Raw genomic sequence first — 27,575 nt, forward strand, 5'->3', positions numbered from 1 at the left:
CCAGTTCTGCGCAGGCGCAGTCGCCAGGCCCCGCCTCCAGTTCCGAATCCGCGCCGCGGGGAACCTGAGGAACCTTGTCCTCAGACCGGAAGTTGGAGGGAGGAGCTTCCTTCTGGGCGCATTAGGGCGCCGGAAGTTGTGTGCTGGTGGTCGTCGGGGGGGTTGTTTTCTCTTCCTTAGTTCGCCGTGGCTGTGCTTTCCGGTGAGAGACTGCGGCGGCGGGTTCCTGGTCCACGCCGCTCCTGAGGCTGCCAGGATGTCCGCGATTCCTGCAGAGGAGAGCGACCAGCTGCTGATCCGACCCCTGTAAGGGACGAGTAGAGAGGGAGCGAAGCCCCCCGGATGTGTGAGAGCCAGGCGGGGTCGCCGCGGGGCGGCTGCTGCGGGTCCAGCCTCCCGGGCGCACGGGGCTTGGAGAATGTTGATCGCGGGGCCTGCTAGGTTGAATGTCATTTTCCTTTCCCTTCAGTCTCAGGGGAGGGTATGTCGGAGTTGGAAAAAAAAAAAATCCAGGTCATAAAGAGAGGGTTGCAATTAGCACAAGTCCGGATCTCGCACATCAGGTCACGCCTTGAGGGAACCGACCGGTAGAGGAGGACAGTGCAAGGCAGAACTGCTCTAATTATCTCCAGGACCCCACACGTGCTCTGATGGCCAGGGTAATAAAGACGCGGTAGTGGAGTGTGGACCTTCAGAGCTCAGACCTTAGCAGACGGCGGGAGGAAGTTGCAGAGGAGAAAGCGGAGGTGTCACGGAGAGAAATTCCGCGCTCCATTAGCTCCAAAAGACGGGTTTTAGTGGAAATGACTTTCAGCGCTCTGGAGTGTTTGCAGAGACCTACCTCAGGCATGTAAAAGTGAAGAACGGATTGGTCCAGATGAGCGGTTTGACTCCCCAGGCAACTTTTGCTCGGTTTTAGATACTGGCTAGCACCGCACGAATGGGTACTGCTTTCAGAAGATAGAAACTAGCTCCATCACCCATTCATTCAGTAAGATTTACTGAACACTGACCAATGATGGCACCCGTGTGTCCCTGCCGCCCCCTGTACACACTAAGCAAGTATCACATACCTCACCAGGCATGGACTAAGAGTTCACTGATTTCACTCCTTTGGTAGAACAAAGTGGGGAGGCCTGAGATGAGGTTGTAAAAACAAGAGACAGCTACCTTGGAGTCAGACCTGAAACCCAGTCTTTCTATTTAATAGGGAAGTAGCCTGACTGAACCCACTTCCTCATGTGGAAACAGCTATTTGTAAGGAGGGAAGCTCATGGGCAGTGTTCAGTAAATCATGCTCACTTGACTTCTGTTACAAGAGTGCAGGTAGACATTGTGCTGAGGGCCAGAGAGCCTGGAAACGGGACTTTCTAACAGATGAGGCAAGGATATCTCATGCATCCTGGAAATGTGACTGATGTGCAGCCTAAGTGTTAAAGGATTCATCGAAATTAAAGATAGTGTAGGAGCCAGAGTGTTCCAGGGGAAGATGAGGGTGGACCCAACTCATGGCCTATTCACTCTGGTTGTGGTTAACAGATAGCAGATGACTTGGGGCAGGCTACCAGGGCCCACCTTACAAAGGACCTTGTGTAGATTTGAAGAGTTTGAGTATGTATGGCATCAGTTATAGTGAGCCAACAAGGGATTTGAAGCAACCATATAACACAGTGGGGATTACATTAGGAATGTGGCCATGCTCGCTTTGGCAGCACATATACTAAAATTGGAATGATACAGAGATTAGCATGGCCCCTGTGCAAGGATGACACGCAAATTCAAATTCGTGGAGCGTTCCATTTATTTTAGCTGGGCGGTGGTGATGCACGCCTTTAATCCCAGCACTCAGGAGGCAGAGGCAGGCGGATCTCTGAAGTTCGAGGCCAGCCTGGGCTACAGAGTGAGTTCCAGGAAAGGCCCAAAGCTACACAGAGAAACCCTGTCTCGAAAAAACAAAGCAAAACAAAAAAAGAATGTGGCTACTCCCCCCAACCCCACCCCTTTAAAAGCACTCAGTAGGCCTTTTGCTAGTGACCTACTGAGCCGTCAAGAAGGGACAGAGTAAAAACATCACTTTTGGGTGAAGTGGCAACATGTGTTGTTTGCTTCAATCAGGGTTGTGACAAGAAAACAACAAAACACTGCAGTTTTTTAGATGACTAAAGAGGTGGCTGAAGTGAAGGGCCTGGTTGGCTGTATCGACATGGTCCAGTGCTGAGTAATGAGGGCTTGTAGCCAGGAAGGTGAGGGGGATGGGCCGGGAGAATTGGGTCCCAGGAGCTCAGAAGTGGAGCCTGGAGGATTTTATAACTGCTTGGATGTTACCTGAAGGGATAGTCATGGAGCACAGAGGGTACATTCCAGGTTCCTTGGTGCACAGGGAAAGGAATTTGGTTTTGTTGTTGTGTGGAAGCTGTGGAGATGAAACTCACCACGCAGCTTATAAAGCTGTGCAGTGATGCAGTTCAGTGTGTGCATGTGTGCTTTGTGGGGGGGGGGGGGAGGTATTTTGTATTGACATGGGGTTTCACTATGTAGCCCACACTGGCCTGGAACGGACTCATGACAGTTCTGCCTCAGTCTCCCAGGTGCTGGGGTTACAGGATGTGCCATCATGGTCAGCTTCAATGATTTTCAGTGTATTTGAGGAATTATATAACCTTTATTACAACTGTGGTGCCTAATTCCAGAACATTTTCATTAGCCTCTTTTTTAAAAAGCCCATTGGGAATCACGCTCAATTCTCCCCACCCTCCCTACCCCTCAGCAACCATCAGTGCATTTTCCTTTTCTGTGGCTTTGCCTTTTTGAGACATTTCATACAAACAGAATCACACAATATGAGCTCTTCGTGCTAGGTTTCCTTCACTTAGCATAGAATTTCTAAGGCTTCTGATTTGGGAGTTTGGCAAACGTCTCAGACCCCATAGCAGTACAGCAGTGGACAAGATAGACATGTCTCTTAATAGGGCCGCCATTGTGATAGGTGAAATACGCCATAAATAAATACCTTCGTGTGTCTGTGTTACACGGCCATGATGTGGGCTGGCAGATTGAAGCGGCAGTAACGGATAAATTAGAGTAGATCAAGAAAGGGTCTGAGAAGGTGAAACCTGAGCTGGGACCCAGATGATCTAAAGGAGCCAGTCCTGTCATAGCCAAGAGCAGAACATTCCAGGAAGAAAGAGCCGGTCCAGGAGGTTGTGAAAACTGTCTTGGCATATTGAACATGAAGTACCTGGCAGATACTTTACCCAGTAAAGAGGTCTAGAGTACAGAACAGTCTGGGCTGTAGATACAGACTCTGACGTCATCAGCATGTCAGACTCATGAACATAAAGACCATGAAGTTGGGAAGAGGTCCCGGGAGAGACTTGGGAAGACCAGCATTCAGAGGCTGGAGAGCCAAGGCAGAGGAGTGGGAAAAATGGGAAAGTCAGCAAGACAGACCAGAGTGTGGCGTCCGAAGCTGGGAGGTGCTTGACGGAGCTCTTAAACAAGGGGGTGGTAGCTGCCCAGGGGACCAGTTATACTAAGTAGGGCTGCTCGTACTTAGCAAGAGGGACCATCTCAGAAACAGCTGGTGAATGGAGTGGATGGGAGGAGAGGAAATGCAGACAGACAGACAGACAGCTCTGTGGGGAAGCTGGCTTCAGAATGAAATGAGAATTCGTATAGATAAGAATCCGGGAATTTTCACTGAGGATGAAAACCACCATGGGATTTATTCATTTATTATTTGAGGCAGAGTCTCACCATGTATCCCTGGGTGTCCTGGAGCTCTCTGTAGCCCAGACTGGCTTCAGAGTCACAGAGCTCTGCCCACCAGACAACATTACTCTCCTCTCTACCTCCTGAGTGCTGGGGTTTCAGGAAAGTTCCACCACCTCTGTGGTTTCTTATTCTCTTAATCCATGGCTAGCCCAGTGTAGATGGGTATGCATGATCCATCTCATGCCTCTTTGCTGCTAGACCACATACCTGTCCTGGGCAGTTAGGACCATGCTTAAGAGCACCGAGTGAATTGTGAGCTAGATTTGGGAAAACACAATCAAAAGCTGTTAGGTTTAGCTTAAGATGTGCCCAGAGAGGGAAGGGCTGAAAGCGCAGGTGACCAACCAGACTCCTTGGTACAATGCTCTCAAGATGAAAGGCTTTGGCGTGGTGGCTTCATCTGAATCAGTTCTAGTGTTGTGTGACTTCTCCTTTACATCTTAAACGTCCCTCAGCTCCCGAGGACTGCTTTTCACCCCTTCCTACCGGGGTGCGCACCCTCTGTTTGAAACTGTAGAACTGTCTCCTGTCTCAGGAGCTTAAATGAAGCTGTGAAAGAGTTTGAGTTTACTGTGTTGACTGTTAGTGGGGTGGAGTGGGGCGGGGCTACTGCGCACTGATGACTGCAGACTCTTGGTGCTGGCATTGTGGGTACGTGCCACCAAACCAGCTCTGGACGGCTTTAATGGTTTCTTTAATCATTTTATTTCTCCCTCTGAATGTTTGCAGTGGTGCAGGCCAAGAAGTGGGAAGATCATGCATTATTCTGGAGTTCAAAGGAAGAAAAATCATGGTAAGTGTTATTGGTGGTGCTATTGCTGTTTGGTACTGGAAATTGAACTTTGGGCCTTGTGCATGCCAAGCATACAGTCTGCCACTGAATCACACCCCTAGCCTGGGTAGTGATTATTTGTATAGTCAAGAAAACGGTGTAGCCCTCTCTGTCCTGGCTGTTAGGTCTGTCCTAGTGAGCCAGTTCTCTCTGTAGCATCAGCTGAAAGGATGTGCATGTATGTAGTCAACACTGATGAGAGAGCCTGACACTTGTGCTTAGTGATTAAAAGCATCAAGTAACCTAAAAAGATACCTTGTAAGACTGTAGTGTCTCTTCTACATCCTTGTCCATTCCTGAAGTGTCTAGATAACCTGACGACCACCCCCCCCTTGGAAGACATCAAGGATTTAAATGCCCTGAATGTGTGTCAGCTTTGGCTGCCCCACAAGTGGCATCAGTCCTGCTGGCTCTGTCAGGTCCGTCTCCCTGCTGCGAGGTGAAGGGGTCAGGAGCACTGGTTCCTATGGTCCCAGTAGCGATGTGGGCACTGGCTCTTGTTCCTTTGTCTCCTCTTTCTTCCTCACACTTCGCTCAGTCTTAAAAACACAGGCATATGTACCCAGTCACCTGTCTTACAAAATCACTTGTCTGTGTGGGTGTTTGGCCTATACAGATATCTGTGCACCATGTTTGTGCCTGGTGCCTGCGGAGTCCAGCGAGGGCATCGGATCCCCTGGAAATGGAGCTGTGGATGGTTGTGAGTCACCATGTGGGTGCTGGGTGTCAAACCAGGTTCCCCTGGAAGAGTAGCCAGTGCTCTTAGCCACTGAGCCATCTCTCCAGCTCCTACCAGAGTCATTCATTTAAGAATTTGTTCACTTGGTAATAACACCCCATAGAGTAAATCCAGTCACCAGCCTGTATGATAGTGCTCTCCCTGGTGGGAGAAGTGCTCCAGACCTCCAAACTTAGCACATTTGTATTGTGAACCCCAGTGATGTCTTGTATTCTGTATCCTGTGCTGCTACATGTTAGCTGTGTCTTAAGTGTAAGAGCTGCTTCGGGCACACCCTCATCTTTCCTGAGACCAAGGTCTGAGGGCACACACCAGGCTCCTCTGAATGCGGTCTCAGTGTCTGCTGGATGAGTTGTAATCAGATCTGTAGCCCGTTGTGATCTGTTTGCTGGGTTTTCCCTCCTTCAGCTGGACTGTGGGATCCATCCTGGCCTGGAAGGAATGGATGCTCTCCCTTACATTGACCTCATCGACCCGGCTGAGATCGACCTCCTGTTGATCAGTCAGTAAGTTTCCTTTATTGACCGTGTCATTCTTCAGGCCTTTCTGTGAAGATCAGTCTTCCCAGGATTTGGTGTGGGGTTTTGTTTACATTGTGTGTGTGTGTGTGTGTGGTGTGTGTGTGTGCGCGTGTGTGTGTGCGTGCACGCACATGCCACAGTGTTCATGGGGAGATCAGAGGACATGTGGGAGCTGCTTTTCTCTTCCCACTGTGGTCCTGGTGGTTGAACTCTATGGTCAGGCTTGTTGGCAAGTACCTTTATTCTCGGAGCGATCCCGATGGGCAGATTTTGTTTTTAATCACCAGGGGTAGTGGTACAGTCCTTCAGTTCTAGCACTAGGAGACAGAGACGGGCAGATCTCTGGGACTGTGAGTTTGAGACCAGCGTGATCGACCCAGTGAGTTCCAGGTTCCAGAGCTGCATGGTGAGACCTTGTCTCAAAAATAAAATTAAATTAAAACAGATGTTTTCCATTAGGAAACACAGTGCAGATTGCTAAGTCTCAGCCAGCACTGCCGTGTCCCCAGCCTAGAGAAGCTGGCTGGGAAGCGGCTCTGGGAACTGCAGTGCGCGGTGGTGAAAGCCCGTGTCCTCTGGGCCATCCTCAGAGGACACCGGGAACCTGTCCCGGGAGTCCCTGCTGCCTTGTCACCTCCCTCAGGAAGAACGTCACCAGGTGGTGCACACCTTTATCCCAGCCCTCAGGAGGCAGAGGCAGGAGAGTCTCTGTGAGTTCAAGGCCAGCCTGGGCTACAGAGTGAGATCCAGGACAGCCAGGGCGACACAGAGAAACCCTGTCTCGAAAAACAAACAAACAAAGAACTTCACTTAAGGAGGGCATGGTGGTGCACACCTGTAATCCCAACACTCAGGGGGCTGAGGCTGGAGGATTGCTATGAGTCTGAGGCCAGCGTAGGCGGCACAGCAAGACTGTGTCTTGAAGAACTTCATTTAAAGATGGTGACAAGTTTCCATTTATTTCACTAAAGTTGTTTTTATAATTCCGGCTGCCAAGTGTAGATGTGGTTTACGTTGTTTCCCTCTAATTAATTCCTAATAGAGGAGGAGGGCCTCGAGAAGGCCCAGAGGGTAGAGGCTCTAGCTACCAAGACCGACATGAGTTCAATCCCTACACCATGTGGTAGGAGCGAACCGACGTGCCTCCTCTCGGTTTTCCGAACGTGTCCTTATGTGCTTAGCACGTTCTGTCCGTCAAGCGGGAACTCGATGGGGTGTTGGCCTCTAGTGTCCAGAGCACTAATGGCCTGTTTCTTTCTCAGTTTCCATTTGGATCACTGTGGGGCTCTGCCCTGGTTCCTCCAGAAAACCAGCTTCAAAGGACGGACGTTTATGACTCACGCCACAAAGGCTATTTACAGATGGCTTCTCTCGGACTATGTCAAAGTCAGGTGAGTCGCTTCACTGGACTGTACAGGTTATACCCCATACTTGCAGTTCAGATGCAGACCACGTTGTTTAGAAGGATGCTGTGGTCTAGTTTCGGCATACACCTTGTGCATCAGCACTAGCCGACTGTATATGGTTTCCTTTCGAGTCTGTCAAATCTCAACTCCAAAGGTCTGATAGAAACACTCTGTGGGTAGCACTTGGCCAGTCTATTAATTTAAGACTGACTGCATTAAGCGTAGTGGATTCTTTAGATAATCTGACAAGAGAGAATTGCCTTAGGTGATGCTGTTCTCTGGGGAAGTTGGCACCAGTTGTAAGAAATGCCCACTCCTCTACCACGAAGGGCCCAGCATGTTTGGGACACTACAGTGTGAAGTATTAGTCTTCAGCAGTTGGCTTTTACTCGGGTAGCTGGCATGGTGTTGTTACTCGTCATATGTAAATACAAAGGGCTGGACAGATGTGTATTGCTAATGCTGTTGCCCTGAACCACCACATAGTCCTCAGGGCTCAGTCCCCTCTGACCCTCATCAACTCAGGACGCCAGCTCCGCTGTAAATCCCATTTTACAGACAGTGCACGTGAGGCACACAGAGGTTGTTTACCTAAAGGTCCCGGTAAGAGGCAGCTGCCTGTGAAGCCGTCACTGGCTACAGAGTCTTGTGTCATATACAGAGGAGGTGTCCTGTCAACACCAAGAGAAGTCCTTTGCCAGGCCAGCGGAGAGTGTCTGCTCCATGTTCATGTGTATGGATGTTATTCCCTCAGGAATGTCGGAGGGAGAAGTTGAGAAATACCTTATTAAAGAGTGATTTGTGGCCGGGCGGTGGTGGCGCATGCCTTTAATCCCAGCACTCGGGAGGCAGAGCCAGGCGGATCTCTGTGAGTTCGAGGCCAGCCTGGACTACCAAGTGAGTTCCAGGAAAGGCGCAAAGCTACACAGAGAAACCCTGTCTCGAAAAACCAAAAAAAAAAAAGAGTGATTTGTGTAGCTGGGCCTTTAGCACAAACCCATGTTCCCACCTCAGGCTCTTGCAGGAAGATTGCAAGTTCAAGGTCAGCCTGAGTAGCCTGGTGAGACCCTGGCTCCACAGAATGACAGTGGAGAAGAGAAAGGACCAGGAATGTAGCTCTGGGGTAGCACCTGCCTGGCGTCTGTGACTTCACATTCAGTGCCCAGCACTTCAATAAATACATGGAGTACTGTGTCCTAATGTATAGACTACTTGAGTCACGCTTTGCTCACAGTTAAGCTTTGTAGCTACGCACACTTTTGTGTTATGAATATGGAAACATCTGAGATTCTAAGTGCTGTAGGGTTGTTGCTGTTCTGTTTTCTGTGAGGGGACTGAACCTGGAGCCTTGTGCCTTCTGGCAAATGCTCTATCCCTGAGCTATAGCCCCATCCCTGTGTACTGTGATGTTAAGAAAAATTGTGTCCACATATCATCTACAATTTCAGCAACATATCGGCAGATGACATGCTGTACACTGAGACAGACTTGGAAGAAAGCATGGACAAAATCGAAACCATCAACTTCCATGAAGTTAAGGAGGTGGCGGGAATCAAGTTCTGGTGTTACCATGCCGGCCACGTCCTGGGAGCGGCCATGTTTATGATTGAGATTGCGGGAGTGAAGGTACGCTCTAGCTTGGACCCCTGCTCCCCCAGAGGAGTGGTGTGGAAACTTCCCTGAAAGAAGCTAAAGCTAGCCACTGCCGTTCCCTCCCCGTTATAACAGCAAGTTCCCCAGCACAGCAGGCTCGGTCCTGCTTCAGGGGCCTTCAGAAAACAGGCTGGGAAAAACCATCTTTGCAGCTGCTTCTGTTTAAAACTAAAACAGGGCGGGCAAGATGGCTTAGCATGTAAAAGTGTTTTCTGTACACGCTTGAGGACCTGCGTTCAGTTCCTCGAGTCCACAATAGAAGGAGAGAACCAACTCCCAAAGTTGCCCTCTGACCTCCCCCATGCTGTGGAGTGCACCCACCTACCCGCCAGCATACACACTAAACTAAAGTTAGTTAACTAAATTAAAACATGACTTGGGGTTTATGTCCGTGCTGTGGAAGATTCAGGGAAGCACCTAAGCAGGGTGGCCTGTGGAAGTGAAGGGGATTAGTCAGCACAGAGCTCCACAACCATGTTGAATGGACTAAGGAATCTGTGTGTGTGTGTGTCTGTGTGTGTGTGTGTGTGTGTGTGTGTGTGTGTGTGTGTAGGTAGGTAGGTAAGAGGACAACTTGGAGTTGATTTCTTCAGCCATGTGAGCTCCAGGGATTGAACTCAGGTCCTCAGGCTTGGCAGCAGGTGCCCTTACTAGCTGGGCCGTCTGGCTGGCCCTGGAATCCTAGACTCCAGAGCGGCTGTCTACACTCTGGCTGTACCCCAGAGTCAGCTAGGCAGCTTTTTATAATACCCACAGAATGAGACCTAGGGGGAGCCCTGGCTTCTCTCTTGTAAGTTTTCAGTGATTCTGCTTTAGAAAGTGGAGAAAAGGGTCTTAGTGAAACCTTGTAGCTGCTCATCTGTTTGAAATGTCTGCCCACTGAGGTATACAGTGTCATCAAATTGCTCATTCTTGTCCTGGGTTCCAGGGCACCACAATTAAACAGGAAGCAGGGAGTGTAGATCTGAATTCTCACGGGAATTGTTCTGAGATGTAGGTTATCTTTGAGGAGGTGACGATGGGGTATGTTTTCTAATTGAAATGCAGGTGGCCTTTGTGACTTAGTTACACATTTAGAATTAGACGCAAGCGATGTATCTAAAATTCCTCAGGTGTAGGCAGGTGGGGTTTCTATTTTAAATTCAATTTTACTATTAGACTTCAGGATTCAACTGCTTACCAGTAAATGGAGCCTTTCCCAAATCTTGATTTTCTGCTTTTATGTTTCCTCACAGCTGTTGTATACAGGTGATTTCTCAAGACAAGAAGATAGACATCTAATGGCTGCTGAAATTCCTAATATTAAGCCAGACATCCTTATCATTGTAAGTATTAACGGACTGGGTTACAGTTAGTGTAATGTATCAGAACCTTTTCTAGTGGAAAAAAAACAGCGTCAAGTTCCTGATGTCGTTGATTTTTTTTCATGTGAGGATTTTCTTGGTCTTTTTTCGCCTTTGCTGTGCCGTGTGTCATTTCTAGTCTAGTTTTAGAAACATGGTCTGTGTCAGCTGGTGAGGAGACAGGGTGTGCCTCCCTGAGGCCTGCCTGTCTTTCTCTGGTGGGTTTGCTAGAAGAGCATGTTAAACCGTTTTAGAGATGGTCCCACTGCCTTTGCCATGGCGATGGCTTTGGCCTTTTCCGCAGGATGCCTGTCACGTTTTATTAGTTTGCACATCTTAAGGACACGAGAGTCAACTGTCTGCAGGAGCACTTTGGGGAGAGTGATGACTGACACAGTGTCGGGGAATAGGCATCTTCTGGGCCTGCCATACGCACAGGAACACCGAGTCCCTTTGGTCCCTGGGCTGTGGCTTGAACACGCAGCTGCCCAAGCGTGCCCAAGCTGTGCAGCATGCAGAGCAGATTCCCCGGGCTTAGTCACCAAACTTAAGTTGAGGAAGATGGTTTCCAACCCTCGAGACAGGTACTCCCTTTCCCAGGGCTGCTCTTTAGGGCCGGACTCCCCACTTAGGACTAACCTGGTGCTGCGGTGAGTGGGCAGGGCCTGGAATCTGCATTTCTGGTAAGTCCAGGGAATGCAGTGCTTCCCGTGTCGGGAGGGGCTTGAATATGAACCTGAGAAACATTACGTATGTCTGCTTGGGAAGCCTTGACTTCTCCAGGTTAGGAGGGAAAACGTGGAGCACAGTTAGCTTGAGGGAAGAAGGGACATTTTTACTATTCCCCGGCTCCATTTCTGTAACAGTCGTCATGAGACGGGAATTCTGATTTGTTTACTGTATTTTCAAGTTATTACTATAACAACATACGCTCAGGTTAGTGCCACATTGCTGAAGAAATGAATCTCAGCCTCAACCTTTCCTTACTCCTAAGCGTTGAGTTCTCCAGGGTAATTGGTCTTGGTCTTACAAGTCTCACGTGTTATTTAGGAATCTACCTATGGGACCCATATCCATGAGAAACGTGAGGAGCGAGAAGCAAGGTTCTGCAACACCGTGCACGACATTGTCAACAGAGGGGGCCGGGGGCTCATCCCTGTCTTCGCTCTCGGACGAGCTCAGGAGCTGCTGCTGATTCTAGGTACTTGGGTGACGCTGCAGTCCGCTTCTCTCACGGCCTGGTTCATCTTGTTCATTGAAGAATTCCATTTGGGGACTGAGGTGTCCCCACTCAGTCGCAGAGTGCCTGCCCAGCATTCACGAGACCCAGGTTCAGTCCCCAGTGCCATGGGGACAGCATGGGGACCTGGTGCTAGTGAGAGCCGGGGAGAGGGCACCTCCCGTCCACTGCTATGAGAGCCAAGCTGGGTGCCTTTCTGCTTCCGTTAGTGTCTGAAGCCTTCCAATATGAGCACCTTTAGACTAGTGGTGACACTCTAGGACATGAAGAGAGATGGGTAGTGTGTCCCTTGGGGTCCTTTGTTGTTGTTATTTGAGGGTTGTTTGTTTTAGACAAGGCCTTATTATGTAGCCCAGGTTAGCTAAGAATTCCCAAGTATTGGGATCCTGGGCCTGACTCTTCATCATTGTAGTATTTTCAGGAAATTACTATTTAATTTAGTATTTCACAGAGTATTAAGCATACAAAAAAAAAAATAGGACTGAAAAAGTATATACTCGCTTCTATTTAGAGAAACATACAAACAGAAATGAATAGTAGAAATACAAGTGATTTCTTTTTTCTGCTTCTCTCTGTCTTACGAAGACTTCAGTCTGTATGCATAACCTCGTTCCAAGAGGGGTGTGCATGTGCTTACTAACCCCCTCTGAACTTAGACAGTCTTGTCTGTGAGGGAGCATCCTTGTAGACAGCACCTGTGTTCATAGCAGGTGTGAAGAGACTAGAGGGGACTGCCTCCTACGCGTTCCGTGCTGCCATCTCCGAGATGGGGACAGACTGTTCTTGTCATTGAATGGAAAACAGAATAGGGAAGCTAGGCTAATGCAGCTCAGGGCCAGGCCTTCATGGAGACTGCGCTGAGGCTAACGCAGCTCAGGGCCGGAGCCAGGCCTTCATGGAGACTGTGCTGTTCAGTCTTCTGAACGTGATGGTGTGTCCAGGTGGTCTATCAAATCGTGAGTGAAGAGCTGTCGTGACCAGCAAAGAGCAGAGTGAAGGTGGCACTGCGGTGTCACCCTCATGCAGGGTGCCAGGTGTCACAGATAAAAATGTCAGTCATCCAGGCAAACTTGATCGCAAGTAATAATGAGTGGCGTCTCAGTGTGAACCCCCACATAGTTCATGTGAGCTCCGACTCCTAACCCTTCATACCAGACAGACATTTCTATGGGAGCTCCGACTCCTAACCCTTCATACCGGACAGACGTTTCCCGGGTGCGCCTGAGCAGCTAACGGGCAGTACCTTCATGTGAAGGTATTTTGTTCACTGCTTTCATTAATTAGTAATAAGTGGTTTGTGTAAAAGATTTTTGGAAATACAATTATAATAATATGATTAATAAGCAGTTGATAAGTCTATCTAAAATACTAATTACGTTAATAATACTTGTGTTAAAACCTCGAGAGGAGTCATTGTAGTTAGTTATGGTCTATTAATCAGTATAAATTTAAAATGAAAGATTTGTTAAAGCTTCCACATTTTTGATCTGTTATCACAACTTTATTTTTAGATGTTATACCAGTATTTAGATTTGTAGTTTACATTAGTAAGGAATAGGGAAGTTTTTCTCAGACTCACTAAAATATAGTTGTATGGTACTTCATTTCTTAGCTGTTCAAATTTTTAAAGTCAATTTTGTTATCGTTAATTATTTGAATTGTTCACCTCGTCTGCCAAGTGATGTTGCCTCTCCTAAAATCTCTGTAGATGAGTACTGGCAGAACCACCCAGAACTGCACGACATTCCCATTTACTACGCCTCGTCTCTGGCCAAGAAGTGCATGGCAGTGTACCAGACCTACGTGAACGCCATGAACGACAAGATCCGGAAGCAGATCAACATCAACAACCCCTTTGTTTTCAAGCACATCAGCAACCTCAAGGTGATGCCTATGGAAGAAGGGGGGTGGGGACAGGGCAGCCTACAGCCCTCCCTGCTGAGGCTTCCTGCTCTATGGCTTGTATCACGGTGCTGGGACTCACTGTAGTCAGGCCTGGCTCGCTCTAAATCGCCACATGCCCTCAGTATGCTGCTGTAAACTTAGATCTCTTCTGCTGCAGGAAGAAAGTCCTGAAAGGGAAAATATGGCAGGTCACAGGTTTAGATTCTGTTGTTCACATCTGGTCCTGTGATTAGCACTGCAAGTTCCATGTAGGAATTTATAAAACACCCATATTTGGCTTTCCAAGATCTATTAATAAAGTCTGATTTAATTTAAAGTATATTATGACCAAATGTTTTGAAATAACATGTTTAAGTGTTAACATGTTAAATTTGTTTGTTTGGTATTGGGTTTTTCAGACAGGATCTTTCTGCATAGCCCTGGCTGTCTTGGAACTCGGTTTTTAACCCTTCCTTTGTCTCTCAGAGCATGGATCACTTTGACGACATCGGTCCCAGTGTCGTAATGGCCTCGCCAGGCATGATTCAAAACGGCTTGTCCAGAGAGCTGTTTGAAAGCTGGTGCACGGATAAGAGGAATGGCGTCATCATCGCGGGGTACTGCGTAGAAGGGACACTTGCCAAGGTCAGTTACCGTCTTGGGGTGCGAGTCGATATTTCTTCTAGAGTGCTGGAATAAGTCACGTTCAGGTTCTGCAGCTTTTGGATTTAGGGTTATTTGTGTAGGCTTTACCAGTTGAGCTTCCCCAGGCGTTTTTGCTCAAAAATACTACATTTAGACGTTTTTCAGATGACGGGTGCACAGCCTGTGACATGGACGCCTTCCTTAGGTGTGGGGGGCTATTCTCAGCCTAGGGTGTGCACACTGTGGGTAACACTGCGGAACTTTATAGAAACTGTGTAACGTGCCTGAGCTGACCGCCATCTTCCTTAGGTGTGGAGGGCTGTTCTCAGCCTAGGATGTGCACACTGTAGGTAACACTGCAGAACTTGACAGGCAATTAGAGGGTGTCCAGGCAAGCATGTTCTCTTGTCTTCTTGCTGCTAATATCTGTTTTAACTGAAACAGAGTGTGGTTCCCATTCTGGTCATTTCCACCCTTTGCCACACACATTCTGTGAAGTCGTTGAGAGCCTGCTGGCCATCTGCTCAGATGGTCCAGACTAGAGGTGTGCTGTGCCGTGTGGGTCCCGGTGTCGGGGGGCTGCGCTGCGGCCGCAGAGAGCTGGGGCAGCTTTCTTGGCAGTTACATCTTTCACTGCCAGCGTGCTGTGGGCACTGAGTGCTGGTTAACCCTCTGACCTTTCTGGTAATGAAAAGCACAAGGGTTTGGTATCACTGAGGCGTGAACATGAGAGTGACTTTCACCGAAACGCGCCTTCTTTTGTCTGACTGCACAGTCTGTCTTGTGTTTGTTTCCAACAGCACATCATGTCCGAACCCGAAGAAATCACCACCATGTCTGGACAGAAGTTGCCACTGAAAATGTCGGTTGATTACATTTCTTTCTCTGCTCACACAGATTACCAGCAAACCAGTGAATTTATCCGTGCTCTGAAGCCGCCTCATGTGGTTAGTGTGTGAATGCCATGTCTGGCAGTGAGGTGCATGGAACTCGGGGGCTCCGCCCCCACCTGGTGTAACAGACCTCACTGCTCCCTGTGAGTTAGGCCCTCGGCACTCTTCTTCCCTTTACTCAAGCTCCTTCAGGCTGACCAGCCCTGTCTAGCCTTTGCTCTGTTTGCTGCTGCCTCTCCGGTAGCCCGAGAACCAGGCTTGGGGGTGTGACTGTTGCCTTGAACCCCAGCTCCCTCCCTTGCCTGCTGTGTGTCTCTGGCAAGGTGTGGAGCCTCTTTGTAAGGTCCCTGTGCAGATGAAATAGTGAGAACTGACGTACTGGCCACAGTGCCTGGCCCTTGTGCACGCTTCACAGTGTTGTGAAAGGGACAGTGCAGACGTCATTTAAAGAGGGGAGGTCAGAGGAAGTGTGCACGGTTTACACAGATAGAGAAATAAACAGATACTGTACTAGTTCCTTACTGTAGAACTCATTTCTCCTTTATAAGTATCCTGAGAAAAGTAACAGTGGGCCAGTGGGACGGCTCTGTAGGCTAAGGCTTGCCTTGTAAGCCTCCTGACCTGAGTTCAGTCCTCAGAACCTGTGTAGAGGTCGAGAGGACCGACCGAGCTGCCCTCTGACCTCACATGATGCTGAGGCGTGTGCACCCTCCACACATCATATACTCACATGATGATAATAATCTTAAAAGGCTGAGAAAAGGAGCAATTACGTATTTTGGTGGAATTTGGAAGGGTTTTAAGCTGAAAACAATTAGGTGCTTTTCACTGGAAGTGGAACAAGTGTTCATAAAAATAGATTAGTGCTTCCCAGTGTTCTGAAAATTTGCTTAAAGGGAATGGCCTTTTGTTCGTGTGTTTTGTTTCTTTATCAAATATTTTTACTGTCCCAAAATCTATACAACACGCTGTTTGCATTCTTCACCATTTTTAAGTATGAAATTCAGCGGCATCACCTACGCAGATGTCGCAGCTGCCCCCACTTCCGGTTTCAGAATGTTCTGCCACCCAAGCAGAAGCCTGTCCCCATTCTGCTGTCTCCTCAGCCCTACCCAGTTTCTCTGCAATTGCTTCCTGTCTCTGACTCTGACAGTTCTCAGTATTTCACATAAGTGGAGTCATGAGTTTCAAGGTCCAGCCATGCCGCTTGTCTTCCACGTAGAGCCAGGAGTAGCCTGTTTCTCCTGGAGGCTGTTGAGGCACGTTTCGGCTGGTGTGAGTGACATCTAGTGGCGGGTAGCTTTTGGGTACCTTTCAGCATGCTGGCCCTCCTAAGCATTTTCCCCCCTGCCCTTAATGAACAGACTCTTCCCATGTAGAAAACGACTCCCTCCTTAGCATGGCATGTAGGCTGTAGAATTTGAGCACAGTGTAGATGCCATCATGTGTTTCTGCTGTGTGTGTGTGATTGATTCACAGATCCCACCCCATACCTTGAGGCCAGGTAGGGAGGCTGTCCTGCTTTCTTGGCGGCGGCGGCGGCGGCGGCTGCTGCTGCTGCTGCTGACCGACCTTCGCTCTGGTTGCATCTCATGGTCGTCTGGTTCTGTCGGTGCCTCTGGTTTTAAATCCTCAGTGGGGACTTGATGTTTACCTTCTAGTAACCAGCACTACTATCCAGTGTGTGGCTGCATGTGAAGTTACAGTTGCAGTAGCATGCATTTACTGCATATGGAGTGCCAGGGTACTCATTTCCTTACGCATGCACTTGCTCATGACGCCGTTGGGGAACCCGGCAGCTGAGGTGTTGGGTAACTTGGTCAGGATTACACATCCACAGCAGTGCTGTGGTTAGTGTTCAGGCAGTCCAAACTGGGTCTTTCACCCCAGTGTGACAAGCCTTTGCCCTGGAATAATGCTGGCCATGCTTCCACAGACCAGATAGAAGCTATCTACTAGTGGTTTGGAGACTAGGTGCCTGCCAAGGAGGACAAGAGGCAGGACAGGCCAAACAGATTGACTGACAGCCAGTGCCAGAGGGGTAGATACCCCTTTAAAACACTGCATCTCATTCGCAGTTGCTTTAATTGACAAGAAACTGTCCGAAACCTAAAGAAAATGGATGTTTTCCTAGCAGGAGCAAAAAAAAAAAAAAAAAAAAAAAGTTTATTTAAAGCTGGAAGGACCGTGGACTCCGCCTGGTTCAACCTTCAATGTGAATGTTGGAACTAGAGATGACAGGGTGTGCATCCTATTCGTGCATAAATTGGTTCCTTCACTCTCTTACAGTGGATGCCCAGGACTCAGACAGAGAGGGAAGCATGCCACACAAGTTTAAACCAGGGAAGCGAGGTCTGGACAGACAGCTCAGTGTGGCTCAGACTGCCTCCTCCTATTTCAGAGACCTGTTTGGTCCCCAGCACCCACATCCAGAGATTTATAGCTGCCTGTAACTCCAGCTCCCAAGTTTCTTCTGGCCTCTGCCAGTTCCTGCGCTCACCCACATGCCACACAGACATAGAAATAAATTTTAAGACAAGAGGACGACAGGCATTGGTGGTGCATGCCTTTAATCCTAGAACTCAGGAGGTAGAGCCAGGGGGATCTCTGAGTTCAAAGCCAGCCTGGTCTACAAAGCGAGATCCAGGACAGGCACCAAAACTACACAAAGAAACCCTGTCTGGGGGGGGGGGGGGGGGGGGAGACAAGAATATGTTTTCCTCAGTTCGCGTGTGAACATTTTATGAATTAACTAAAGTTCTTAAAGACATTCCTTCACCATGGTGAGGGATTCTTTATACTCCCATATCTTATTCTGTGCAGATTTTAGTCCATGGGGAACAGAACGAAATGGCCAGGCTGAAAGCAGCGCTGATCCGAGAATATGAAGATAATGATGAGGTTCACATCGAGGTTCACAATCCTCGGAACACAGAGGCTGTGACCCTGAACTTCAGGGGAGAGAAGCTCGCCAAGGTACAAGGCAGCAGGTGCTGACCCAGCCGTGTTCTTTTCAGGGAGATGTGTTCAGAGAGAGAGAGAGTGTGTGTGTGTGTGTGTGTGTATGTGTGTGTGTGTGTGTGTGTGCACACGTGCGCGCGCGCGTGCGTGCCTATGCCTGGTACCTGAGGAGGTCAGAAGAGGGCATCAGATCCCCTGGAACTGGAGTTACGGATGGTTGTGAGGCACCAGTTAGGTACTGGGAATGAAACGTGGAACCTGTGCAAGAGCACCAAGTGGTCTTCACTGAGTTGTGGCTCTAGCCCCAGGGAGAGTCTTAAGGGACACTTTCTTGGTGGCACAGGCTTAGGATTCCAGCTCTTGGGAGCCTGAAGCCGGAGGACTGAAGGCTTGATGCCAGCCTGAGCTGCAGGAGGGACAAGAGAAAGGGAAAGCTGGTCGACGGCAGCCTTTGTTACAGAACTGTAGGGTGAACAGGACCTTCAGACTCGGGGTGCGGCTTTGCTCCTGAGAAGGGGCTTCTGTCCGAGCTGTGCTGCCCCAGAGGTGTGGCTCCGTGGTAGACTACTGGCCAGCCATGCCCCGAGATGGATCCATAGCACCACCAAAAGTGTTGACAGTTTTTAAAGCTCTGTCTTCCTCTTGTCCGCATTACCGTGTTAAAGTCCGTCCTTTGGAGGAAAGCAGAGTCGCCAGCATTTTAGGAGGGCGCGGCCCTGCCAGGGCCTGTGGAACAACTGTCTGCACAGTTAGAGCGAGAGGTCCTGGGCAGCAGCTGCACACTGCATAACTGCAGCTGCACCAGGAGAGACATGGCTTCATCCCTGGAGCCACTGGCTTGGAGTGGAGAGAGTTTACATTTAAGGGCGGCCGCTGTCTGCTATTCTAGCACTTAGGAGATGGAAGCAGGCTCAAAGGTTCAAGGCCAGGCTCTGCTGTATAGGAAGGAAGGCCAGGCCTGAGCTACATATGACATTGTCTACAAAACAAAGCAAAAATAATAATAATAAAATAGTAATTTTTGAATTTGTCAGGTTTGTGTATTTGAGTGGTTGAAAGTGTCGTCTTGGTGTTCAGAAAAGCTGTTTCTTCCTCTGTGGGTCAGAGCTCCCCTCCACACACCCCACCCCATGTGATGACAGCCTGAGGCCTCCCCTTTGACACCACTCTGCTCTGTCTGTCTTCACCAGGTCATGGGCTTTTTGGCAGACAAGAAACCAGAACAGGGCCAGCGGGTCTCTGGAATTCTTGTTAAAAGAAACTTTAATTACCACATACTGTCGCCCTGTGACCTCTCCAGTAAGTACACTGTTCACTGTGACTGCGGTCTGCTCCGAGCACTGCAGGGAAGTGTGAAAAGTGCCGAGTCTAGTGGTGTGTGTGTGTGTGTGTGTGTGTGTGTGTGTGTGTGTGTGTGTGTGTCAGAGGACAGCAGTCAAGAGTGGGTTCTCTCCTTCCACACTGGGTTCTGGGATGGACCGTGGCTTGTGAAGCTTCAGTGACAAGCTCTGTTACCTGTTCAGCATCTGGCTGCACATGTGGTCGGATGTCAAGTAGCAGCACATCAAATAGCGACAGGTGAATAGAATCTCCATCGCTCTGTGCGAAAGAGACTTTCCTTGAAAGTGTGGGAGCATTCGAATTCCTCACCAAATCAGCTTTGACGAGCGCTCACTTGTAGGGACTGCGCCTGCTGATGTCACAGCCGCCCTGTCTCCATCTTCTCTGGCAGTGGAGTGCTTTTAATTTCTGAAATAGCTCTGCACTCCCCGGATTAACTTTTGTTTTGTTTGGTTTTACAAGTTGTATTTTATGTGATTTGATATAGTTTCATTTTTGCTTTTGGTTTTGATCTATCGTCTCACTTTGTAGCTGAGGCTGGAACCAATCTCCAATCCTTCTGCCTCCTTCTCCTGAGCGCTAGGATTATGTGTTCACCGCCATGCTCAGGTGGGCTGGTCTCTGAAAGTGTGTTTGTCTTACTGTCTCCTCAGACTACACCGACCTGGCCATGAGCACTGTAAAGCAGACCCAAGCCATCCCATACACCGGGCCCTTCAGTCTGCTGTATCACCAGCTGCAGAGGTTGACAGGTGCGTTCGCTGAAATCCACTTCACTGCCTTCTTCAGTCAGACACTTTGGTATCTAAGGAACTATGTACTTCGTTTTAATAGCTGTCTCAGAATTCCTTGTGTGTACTACATGGTCATTTTATCACATAAAAGTGGAAATTTAAAAGTATACTCATTGGGGCTGGAGAGATGTCTCAGTGGTTAAGAGCACTGACTGCTCTTCCAGAGGACCCAGGTTCAATTCCCAGCACCCACATGGCAGCTCACAACTGTCTGTAACTACAGTTCCAGGGGACCGACGCCCTCACACAGGCAAAACAACAATGCACAATAAATAAATCAATTAAAGAAAAAAAAAGAAACAAGGCTAGAAAAAAAAATATAGTCACAAATTTTTAAAAATCCCTCAATAGGGGCTGGAGAGATGGCTCAGAGGTTAAGAGCACTGGCTGCTCTTCTAGAGGCCCTGAGTTCAATCCCCAGCACCCACATGGTGGCTCACAACCATCTGTAATAGGATCTGGCGCCCTCTTCTGGTGGGCAGTCAGAACACTGTGTACACAATGGTAAATAAACCTTTAAGAACAAAAATCCCACAGTATGTTCGATCACTCCCCGTCCTAAGATGTCAGTGGCCCTTCCTCCTTGTATAAAGTCTGTTTTCGTTAGCTGTATTAGGGTTTTATGTGTCGCCTTCCTTAGTCTGCCGGCCCAGGTCGGTAGCGGGCTTGGTGAGACCTCGGTGAGAGCCTAGGCCTGTTACCATTCTCACCACTGTAAAGGAGAGGCTTCTGTCTTTACCCAATGTAAGGCGATACCTGACGGGTGTGGGCTCTCTGAGGAGGCGGGAGCAGCCCAGGCTGTGACCGCTTGCTGCTCCTGAGCCCCCCACAGCCCCTGAAGTAAAGTGGTGCCCTGCAAGAAGTGGGAGGAGGGTTCTCTCCTACCTAGACTGACCTCATCCAAGAATTATGGCCGAAGGGAAAAGTCATGAATTAATGATAGTCAGTTAACTAGTCCTTGAGAAGATTCACTTAAGAACTAGTGAACCTGCCGGGCGGTGGTGGCGCACGCCTTTAATCCCAGCACTCGGGAGGCAGAGCCAGGCGGATCTCTGTGAGTTCGAGGCCAGCCTGGTCTCCAAAGCGAGTTCCAGGAAAGGCGCAAAGCTACACAGAGAAACCCTGTCTCGAAAAACAAAAAAAAAAAAAAAAGAACTAGTGAACCTTTAATCCCAGCACTCGGGAGGCAGAGGCAGGTGGATCTCCGTGAGTTCAAGGCCAGCCTGGTCTCCAGAGTGAGATCCAGGACAGGCTGCAAAGTTACACTGAGAAACCCTGTCTTGGAAAAAAAGAACTAGTGAGCTTTAAGCACCTGGACTTCCGGGTGTGATGATTGAACTCAAGGTAGAGGTGGGGAGTTGGCCCATGAGGCTCACACTAGAGCTGAGGTGCTGTGTAGACCCATCTCTCTAGCTGATGGCCCAAGTGTTGGTGCCTGAGGTGCGTGTGTAGGATTAGGTACTGCATTGTCCTCAGTTGCTGTGAGCAGTTAGCATAAGACATAACTGTTCAGTGTTACTAGTTTTCCCGCTTACAGCAGCTCTGTTTTAACCGTCTCTACAAAGACGAATGCCTCTTAAAGTCTGTAAGAAAATCATATGAATCATGTCATTTTTTTCAGGTGATGTAGAAGAGTTAGAAATTCAAGAAAAACCTGCTCTGAAGGTGTTCAAAAATATCACTGTCGTACAGGAGCCCGGCATGGTGGTTCTAGAGGTGAGTCCGGTCATCACCTCCGGGGTGAGGGCTCCGACCAGCGTAGGTGTGATGGCTGAGAAGTGTGGTTACTGATCCTCCAGGTTGCCGTCAGTTTGAAGAGGGAAGTTCAGAGGCCCAGCCCTAGAGAAAGCTACAGGCCCCCAAGGCTTTCTCAGAGCTGGAGAAATAGGCTTCCCGGGGAAAAGTCCCCTGATTGACTTTCCAAGACCTAGTGGTCGGCCCCAAAGTCAGAGCACACAGATAACGTTGTCCATGCTGAGCAGGCTCTACTTATGTATCTAGGCAAAGAGAAGTAGCAGCAGTTGGGTCAAAGAGGCCGTGAGTTTGAGGGAGAGTAGGTGGCAGTGGGGTTGACATGGAGAGAGAGGCTGGAGGGAAGGGAGGGAGAGGGTAAAATGAGGTACTTACATTTTAATTTAAAGTCTGAAAAGGTTTGGAATCTGAGTGAATCCAGCACTAACAGTTATGTTGCGTGCGTTATTTTGGGGTTAGTTTTCTTTTTTAATAAAATAATTGGGGAAATTAAATGTCAATGCATGGAAAACCTTTGACCACAAAGGGGGTGCTTGGTAGATTCCCTTTTGCTGATTAGGAAGTTCAGTGGGTGTCACGTGACTAGGAGACGGTTGGTTCCCGGCAAAGCTGGAGCAGCGGCTCCCCTGCAGCCAGGTGTCCTGACGGGCAGAGCTGGGCAGCAGTATGGCTGCCGTTCCACCTTCCTGACTCCACCTTTCTTTGTAGTGGCTGGCGAACCCCTCTAACGACATGTATGCGGACACAGTGACCACCGTGATCCTGGAAGTCCAGTCGAATCCCAAAATCAGGAAAGGTATGGGCTTGCCCCACGCTTACTCATTCCATCTGTTCCAGATTCTTAGAACCAAAGTCAGTGGAGCCCTGAGTAGACCTTAAGTCTTCCTGGTTTCTAGCGTCTAATTTTAAGGTGTGGACATGATAGTGTGGATTTTCAGTGCCTTATTTTTCCTTCTGGCTCGTCCTTCACACAGTAGGAGTCTGATCACGGTCCCACAAAGGTAGAATCCCGTTTAGTTACAGTTCTCCTGAAACACTGTGAACAGAGAGACTAAAACAGTGCTCAGCTGAGCCCGCAAGTCTGTCAAGGAGAAAGCTGTCCTCAGGTTCAAGGGGAGGTGCTAACTAGAAAGGTGACTCCAGCCAGCGAGCGCGTGTGCCATGGCTGGAGCTTGGCTCTGTGGTCTCCAGATGCGATGCCCCCCACGCTGGACCCTTCCCATGATGCCAGAGCCTGTTCAATATAGAATGTTCCTGTCTGACCAGGCAGCGGTGCACACCTCTAATCCCAGCACTCGAGAGGCAGAGGCAGGCGGATCTCTGAGGTTGAGGCCAGCCTGGTCTACAGAGTGAGTTCCAGGACAGCCAGGGCTACACAGAGAAACCCTGTCTCAAAACAACAACAACAAAAATGTCCCTGTCTTAGAGACACATGGTGGGCACAGGCTGTTAGAAAGTGGAGCTGGCCACTTCCTGAGTCTTCTGTGTTGGCCATTCTGTCACATGAATAAGCACGTCCAGACCCTCCCTCAGCTCCTGGGGAGCATTCGGGTCGTGGGTAGCGGTGATGTACAGTCTCTGTCACGTGTCTCATCCTCACCTTTGGCCTGTGAACAGTGCTGCTGTTTGCTCTGTGTGACCGCCGTGGATCACTGCTAAGAGCACTTGCTTCCCCAGCACTGAGAATGGTTTTGGGCAAGCACAGTGATGCACACCTGTCTCATGGATTCAAAAACAAAAACATTGAGAAGGAGCTGGGTGTGGGTTCCCACTCCTATAATCTCGACACTTGGGTGTCAGAGGAAAAGGGTGCCAGCAAGTGTGAGCCAGCCTGGGCTATACAGTGAGCACCGGGCCTTCATGGTGAAGTACGTCCTCAGGGGAAGAGTCTGTGTGTGTGCACACTTCACAGTCCTGAGTAGGGAGGGTCACTTGGGAACTCTGCCTTCCTTTGGAGAAGCCGAGTCCATGAATGGGTGCTTTGTTGTGTGGCTGTGCAGGCCAGGGAGGTACATGAATGGATGTGCCATGGTGACCTTAACTGCAGATTAAAGGTGACTCATCTTGACCATCAAGTTGTGTGTTTATTGAGGTCTTTAAAAAAAAAAGTAGTAATTATTTATTATTATCGTTTTATTTTATTTTATTTGGCTTTTAAGACAGGGTTTCCTTGCATAGCCCTGGCTGTCTGGAACTCACTCTGTAGACCTGGCTGGCCTCAAAATCACAGAGATCCACTTTCCTCTGCCTCCTGAGTGCTGGGGTTAAAGGTGTGTGTCATCACTGCCCTGCCTGGCAAATATTATTTATTTTAAGATTTACTTTTAGTTGTGTGTGTGTGTGCACATGTGTTTAAGGTGCCTGTAGAGACCAGAGTGGTCAGATTCCCTGGAGCTGGAATTAGAGGTTGTGGGCTGCCCCAGTGCGTGCTGGGAACTGACCTCAGGTCCTCTGCAAGAGCAAGAAGTTCTCTTAACCACTGAGCCATCTCTCCAGCCTCTTAAGTATTGATTTTTATGAAAACATTCATAATCAGATGCTATATCAGAGGATGTTAAATGTGCATAACGTTTAGATACAAAAGAGCTTGATGTGTCCTCTGGAATTATTGGACCTAAAATCTTACCTCTCCTCAGAATGGAAGTTTGGGAAATATGAGAAATAAAAGTGAACTGACATGTCACTGTGGTTCCTTTATAAAAACTGAGATGACACAGTGCACGTGAGTTTGCCGTTGTGGCACGCGACACATCACATGCTGTGCCTTGGAGGTCTCTGTGGTGGTTACTTCACATCTCCATAATGAGCTCTGCTGACCTGCTGGATGACTGTAGTGGGAAACTGTAGTGGGAAGATGGCGCCTGAGCTGTTTGTCCTCCAGGTGCCGTCCAGAAGTTCTCTAAGAAGTTAGAGATGCACGTTTACAGCAAGAGGCTGGAGGTCATGCTCCAGTAAGTCCCGGGAGCTGGGTGTGCGGGTGCGTGGGTGCGCGGGTGTGCAGGTGTGCGGGTGGGTGTGCTGAACTCATGGTGTATCCCCGTGCTACAGATGCACCAAGTTATAGCCAAGTTCACACTGTGGTTGGTGCCAGATGCTTACGGAGCTTGCACGTTTGTCGAGACTGGGTGCTGAACATCCCTGTGTCTTTAAGAATTATTCTAGCATGGCGGTGGTGGCACATACCTGTAATCCCAGCACTTGGGAGGCAGAGACAGGCAGATCTCTGAGTTTGAGGCCAGCCTGGTCTAGAGTGAGTTCTAGGACAGTCAAGGCCACACAGAGAAACCCTGTCTTGAAAAACAAAACAAAGAATTATTTTAAATGTTTGCTTGGGTGTGGATTATTTGATAAAGTGGGTGTTGTAGGCTCTTTCCAGTAGGTCTGTAACTGAAAAGTCTCTAGACTCAGTGTGTTTCTAGTGCCGGCGGCTTTCTGTACGTGGTCTTTGAGCCGATTTCAGGATGCTTTTCCTGGCGATTAGGAAACCTCAACAGTGGATAGTTGGTTTATAATTTCAGCACCTAGCATCGTGCCTAAAGAGCTAGCATCGTGCCTAAAGAGCTCATCTATCGTTTGCTTGTTGAACGAGTAACTTAGTTTTTCATTATCGGCCAGTGCCTGCAGGGCAAAGGGAAGAAAGATACATTTCGGCCCATGGTTTCAGAGCACTCGCCACGGCCAGCTAGCCTTGGCTTTGACCTGATGTGGAGTAGAACTTCGTGGTGGTGGGAGTGTGTATATTCTATATATTCTACCCTTCAGAGTCACAGGCTGTCCCCTTCTTCAGAGTCATAGGCTGTCCCCTTTGCCCTGCTTCCTCACCTAGGCCTCACGTGCTGGTTCCCAATGCGGTTGTGCCGATGCCAGCATGATCTGGGTCTGTCGGGGAAGGAGTCGGTGGATTAAGTCAGAACCCACCCATCACCTGGCAGCCAACTTAACATCCTCCAGGGATGTTACAGGTTCTCATGACGACAGCTGCTTCTGCCTTTAAGTTGAAAGTGACTTGGGCAGACATCTTAGTGTTCAGAAGGTTTTTGTGTTCCTTACGTTTTTCTAAAATTTCATAGTGATAACATAATTAAATAATGGCTTTAGTTGGCTTTTTGTTTTGTTCCGTGTTCTAGAGGCATAACTTCACTGTATTGCCCAAGTTGGCCCCAGACTGGATGGTCACAAGATCTGTGCAGATTTGAAGTCAGAGGCCATTCTAGGCAACTTTGTGAGACCCTGTCTCAGAAGAGTTTTTAAGGGCTGGTGTGGCATGTCTGTCTAGTGTGTGCAGGGCCCCGAGCTTAATCCCCGCCAGCATTAAATCAAAAAAGCAAGCATAACAGTGTTGCTAAATGGAACAGCGGGCACTCTCGTGATAGAGCTGTTTAGCTGTCGTAGAAGGCTAGTGGCCAGCAGCGTGTCTCCAGGGGAGCGAAAAGCATCCTATATATCGGGACTTGGACCTCCCTTCAGGATGTTCTCCCCAAACAGGTGGGGTGGGACTTTCCCACTAATGCCAGATTTCTCTTCACTTCAAGGGACATATTTGGAGAAGACTGTGTCAGCGTGAAAGATGACTCCGTCCTCAGTGTCACAGTGGACGGGAAAACGGCGAATATTAGTTTGGAGACGCGGGTATGTAGCTGTCCACGTGTTTCAAGACATGTGGGGGATAAGGTGAAGATAGGAACAAGATCACAGCCCTGAAAGTTAGTTGGCTACTACAGTTTGGAGGCTGGAGGCTAGCTCAGCTGGTGGGATGCTCCCATAGCGTGGACAAAACCCTGAGTTCTCCCTGGTAACGTACAGAGGTGGACACATGGGTTTTCCCTGGTAACATACAGAGGTGGGCACATGGGTTCTCCCTGGTAACGTACAGAGGTGGGCACCTGGGTTCTCCCTGGTAACGTACAGAGGTGGGCACCTGGGTTCTCCCTGGTAATGTACAGAGGTGGGCACCTGGGTTCTCCCTGGTAATATACAGAGGTGGGCACCTGGGTTCTCCCTGGTAATGTTCAGAGGTGGGCACATGGGTTCTCTCTGGTAATGTACAGAGGTGGGCACCTGGAAGCCCATGCCTGTAATCCCAACACCCAGGTTCCTGGTTTGGTTTGGTTTTGTGAGATAGGTTCTTACCTTGTAGCCCAGGCTAGCCTTGGAACTCTGTAGTCCAAGCTGGCCTGGCACTGTTTTGTAGTTGAGCTATAAGATGAGAGCTACCATAAGCCAGGTTGGGTAACACATGCCTGTAAGCCCACTGCTCAGGAGGCTGGGGCAGAAGATCATGAATTCTAGACTGGCCTGAGTTGTGGGAAGTTTGAAGCCAGTCTGTGTAGTGAGACTAACGTTATCTTTAAAAGACAATAGTGACAACAAGGCCGTGGCCGTTAGATGGTTAGTTGGAGTCAAATAGCACCCAATGGTGAATCGTTTACCACCTCATTGCCGGCCAAGTAATCCGCGCTGCACAGACTGACGTGGATGTGTATGGACAGATGGAGGGGCTTTGGCCCCGCCCCTCTGGCTCTCAGTCCCTGTTGTCACAGGTGGGAGTGGCCCTGCGTCCGCAGCAGCCTCGGGGTGGAGGGTTGTTGACTGAAGTGTGTGTCTTTCGCTTTCAGACGGTGGAGTGTGAGGAAGGTAGTGAGGAGGATGAGTCCCTCCGAGAAATGGTGGAGCTTGCCGCGCAGAGGCTCTACGAGGCCCTGACGCCCGTGCACTGACACCCTCGTTCCCAGCACAGGAACTTTTTCACCCTCGCGGCTTTACGGCCGCCACTTCAAATAAAATACCTTAGTTTCTC

The 27,575-nt window shown here is 49.1% G+C and overlaps 1 protein-coding gene and 2 non-coding genes across 4 annotated transcripts; all 3 read left to right on the forward strand.

Annotated features, from left to right (window-relative positions):
- Positions 1-76: 76 nt before the first annotated feature.
- On the forward strand, positions 77-27,575 carry Cpsf3 (cleavage and polyadenylation specific factor 3). Of its 2 annotated transcripts, XM_052745818.1 has the most exons (18): positions 78-306; positions 4,504-4,567; positions 5,754-5,851; positions 7,129-7,257; positions 8,721-8,898; positions 10,161-10,250; positions 11,319-11,469; positions 13,217-13,392; positions 13,879-14,037; positions 14,838-14,984; positions 17,754-17,906; positions 19,082-19,190; positions 19,886-19,984; positions 21,648-21,742; positions 22,487-22,574; positions 24,660-24,729; positions 26,311-26,407; positions 27,394-27,575. In XM_052745818.1, exons 1-18 carry the CDS (start codon positions 257-259, stop codon positions 27,493-27,495), a joined length of 2,055 nt encoding a protein of 684 aa, XP_052601778.1. In that variant the 5' UTR covers positions 78-256; the 3' UTR covers positions 27,496-27,575. The 2 variants fall into 2 exon arrangements, 1 of the variants encoding a protein (XP_052601778.1); XR_008220108.1 differs by lacking the exons at positions 22,487-22,574; positions 24,660-24,729; positions 26,311-26,407; positions 27,394-27,575 and having other exon boundaries at positions 77-306; positions 17,754-17,920.
- LOC128116125 (U6 spliceosomal RNA) lies at positions 1,697-1,806 on the forward strand. Its single transcript, XR_008220385.1, has one exon. It is a non-coding gene; the product is annotated as a U6 spliceosomal RNA (small nuclear RNA).
- On the forward strand, positions 1,997-2,128 carry LOC128116141 (small nucleolar RNA SNORA21). Its single transcript, XR_008220397.1, has one exon. It is a non-coding gene; the product is annotated as a small nucleolar RNA SNORA21 (small nucleolar RNA).

Source organism: Peromyscus californicus, unplaced genomic scaffold (genome assembly GCF_007827085.1).
Source record: "Peromyscus californicus insignis strain IS unplaced genomic scaffold, ASM782708v3 Scaffold_1__1_contigs__length_55948999, whole genome shotgun sequence".
Lineage (NCBI taxonomy): Eukaryota > Metazoa > Chordata > Mammalia > Rodentia > Cricetidae > Peromyscus > Peromyscus californicus.

Excerpts from the sequence above, each read along its gene's own strand:
- Cpsf3 (XM_052745818.1), top strand. The coding sequence starts at position 257 with ATGTCCGCGATTCCTGCAGAGGAGAGCGACCAGCTGCTGATCCGACCC. Across the intron at positions 11,470-13,216 it reads GGAGCTGCTGCTGATTCTAG|ATGAGTACTGGCAGAACCAC; the intron begins GTACTTGGGTGA and ends AAATCTCTGTAG. Across the intron at positions 14,038-14,837 it reads TAGAAGGGACACTTGCCAAG|CACATCATGTCCGAACCCGA; the intron begins GTCAGTTACCGT and ends TGTTTCCAACAG.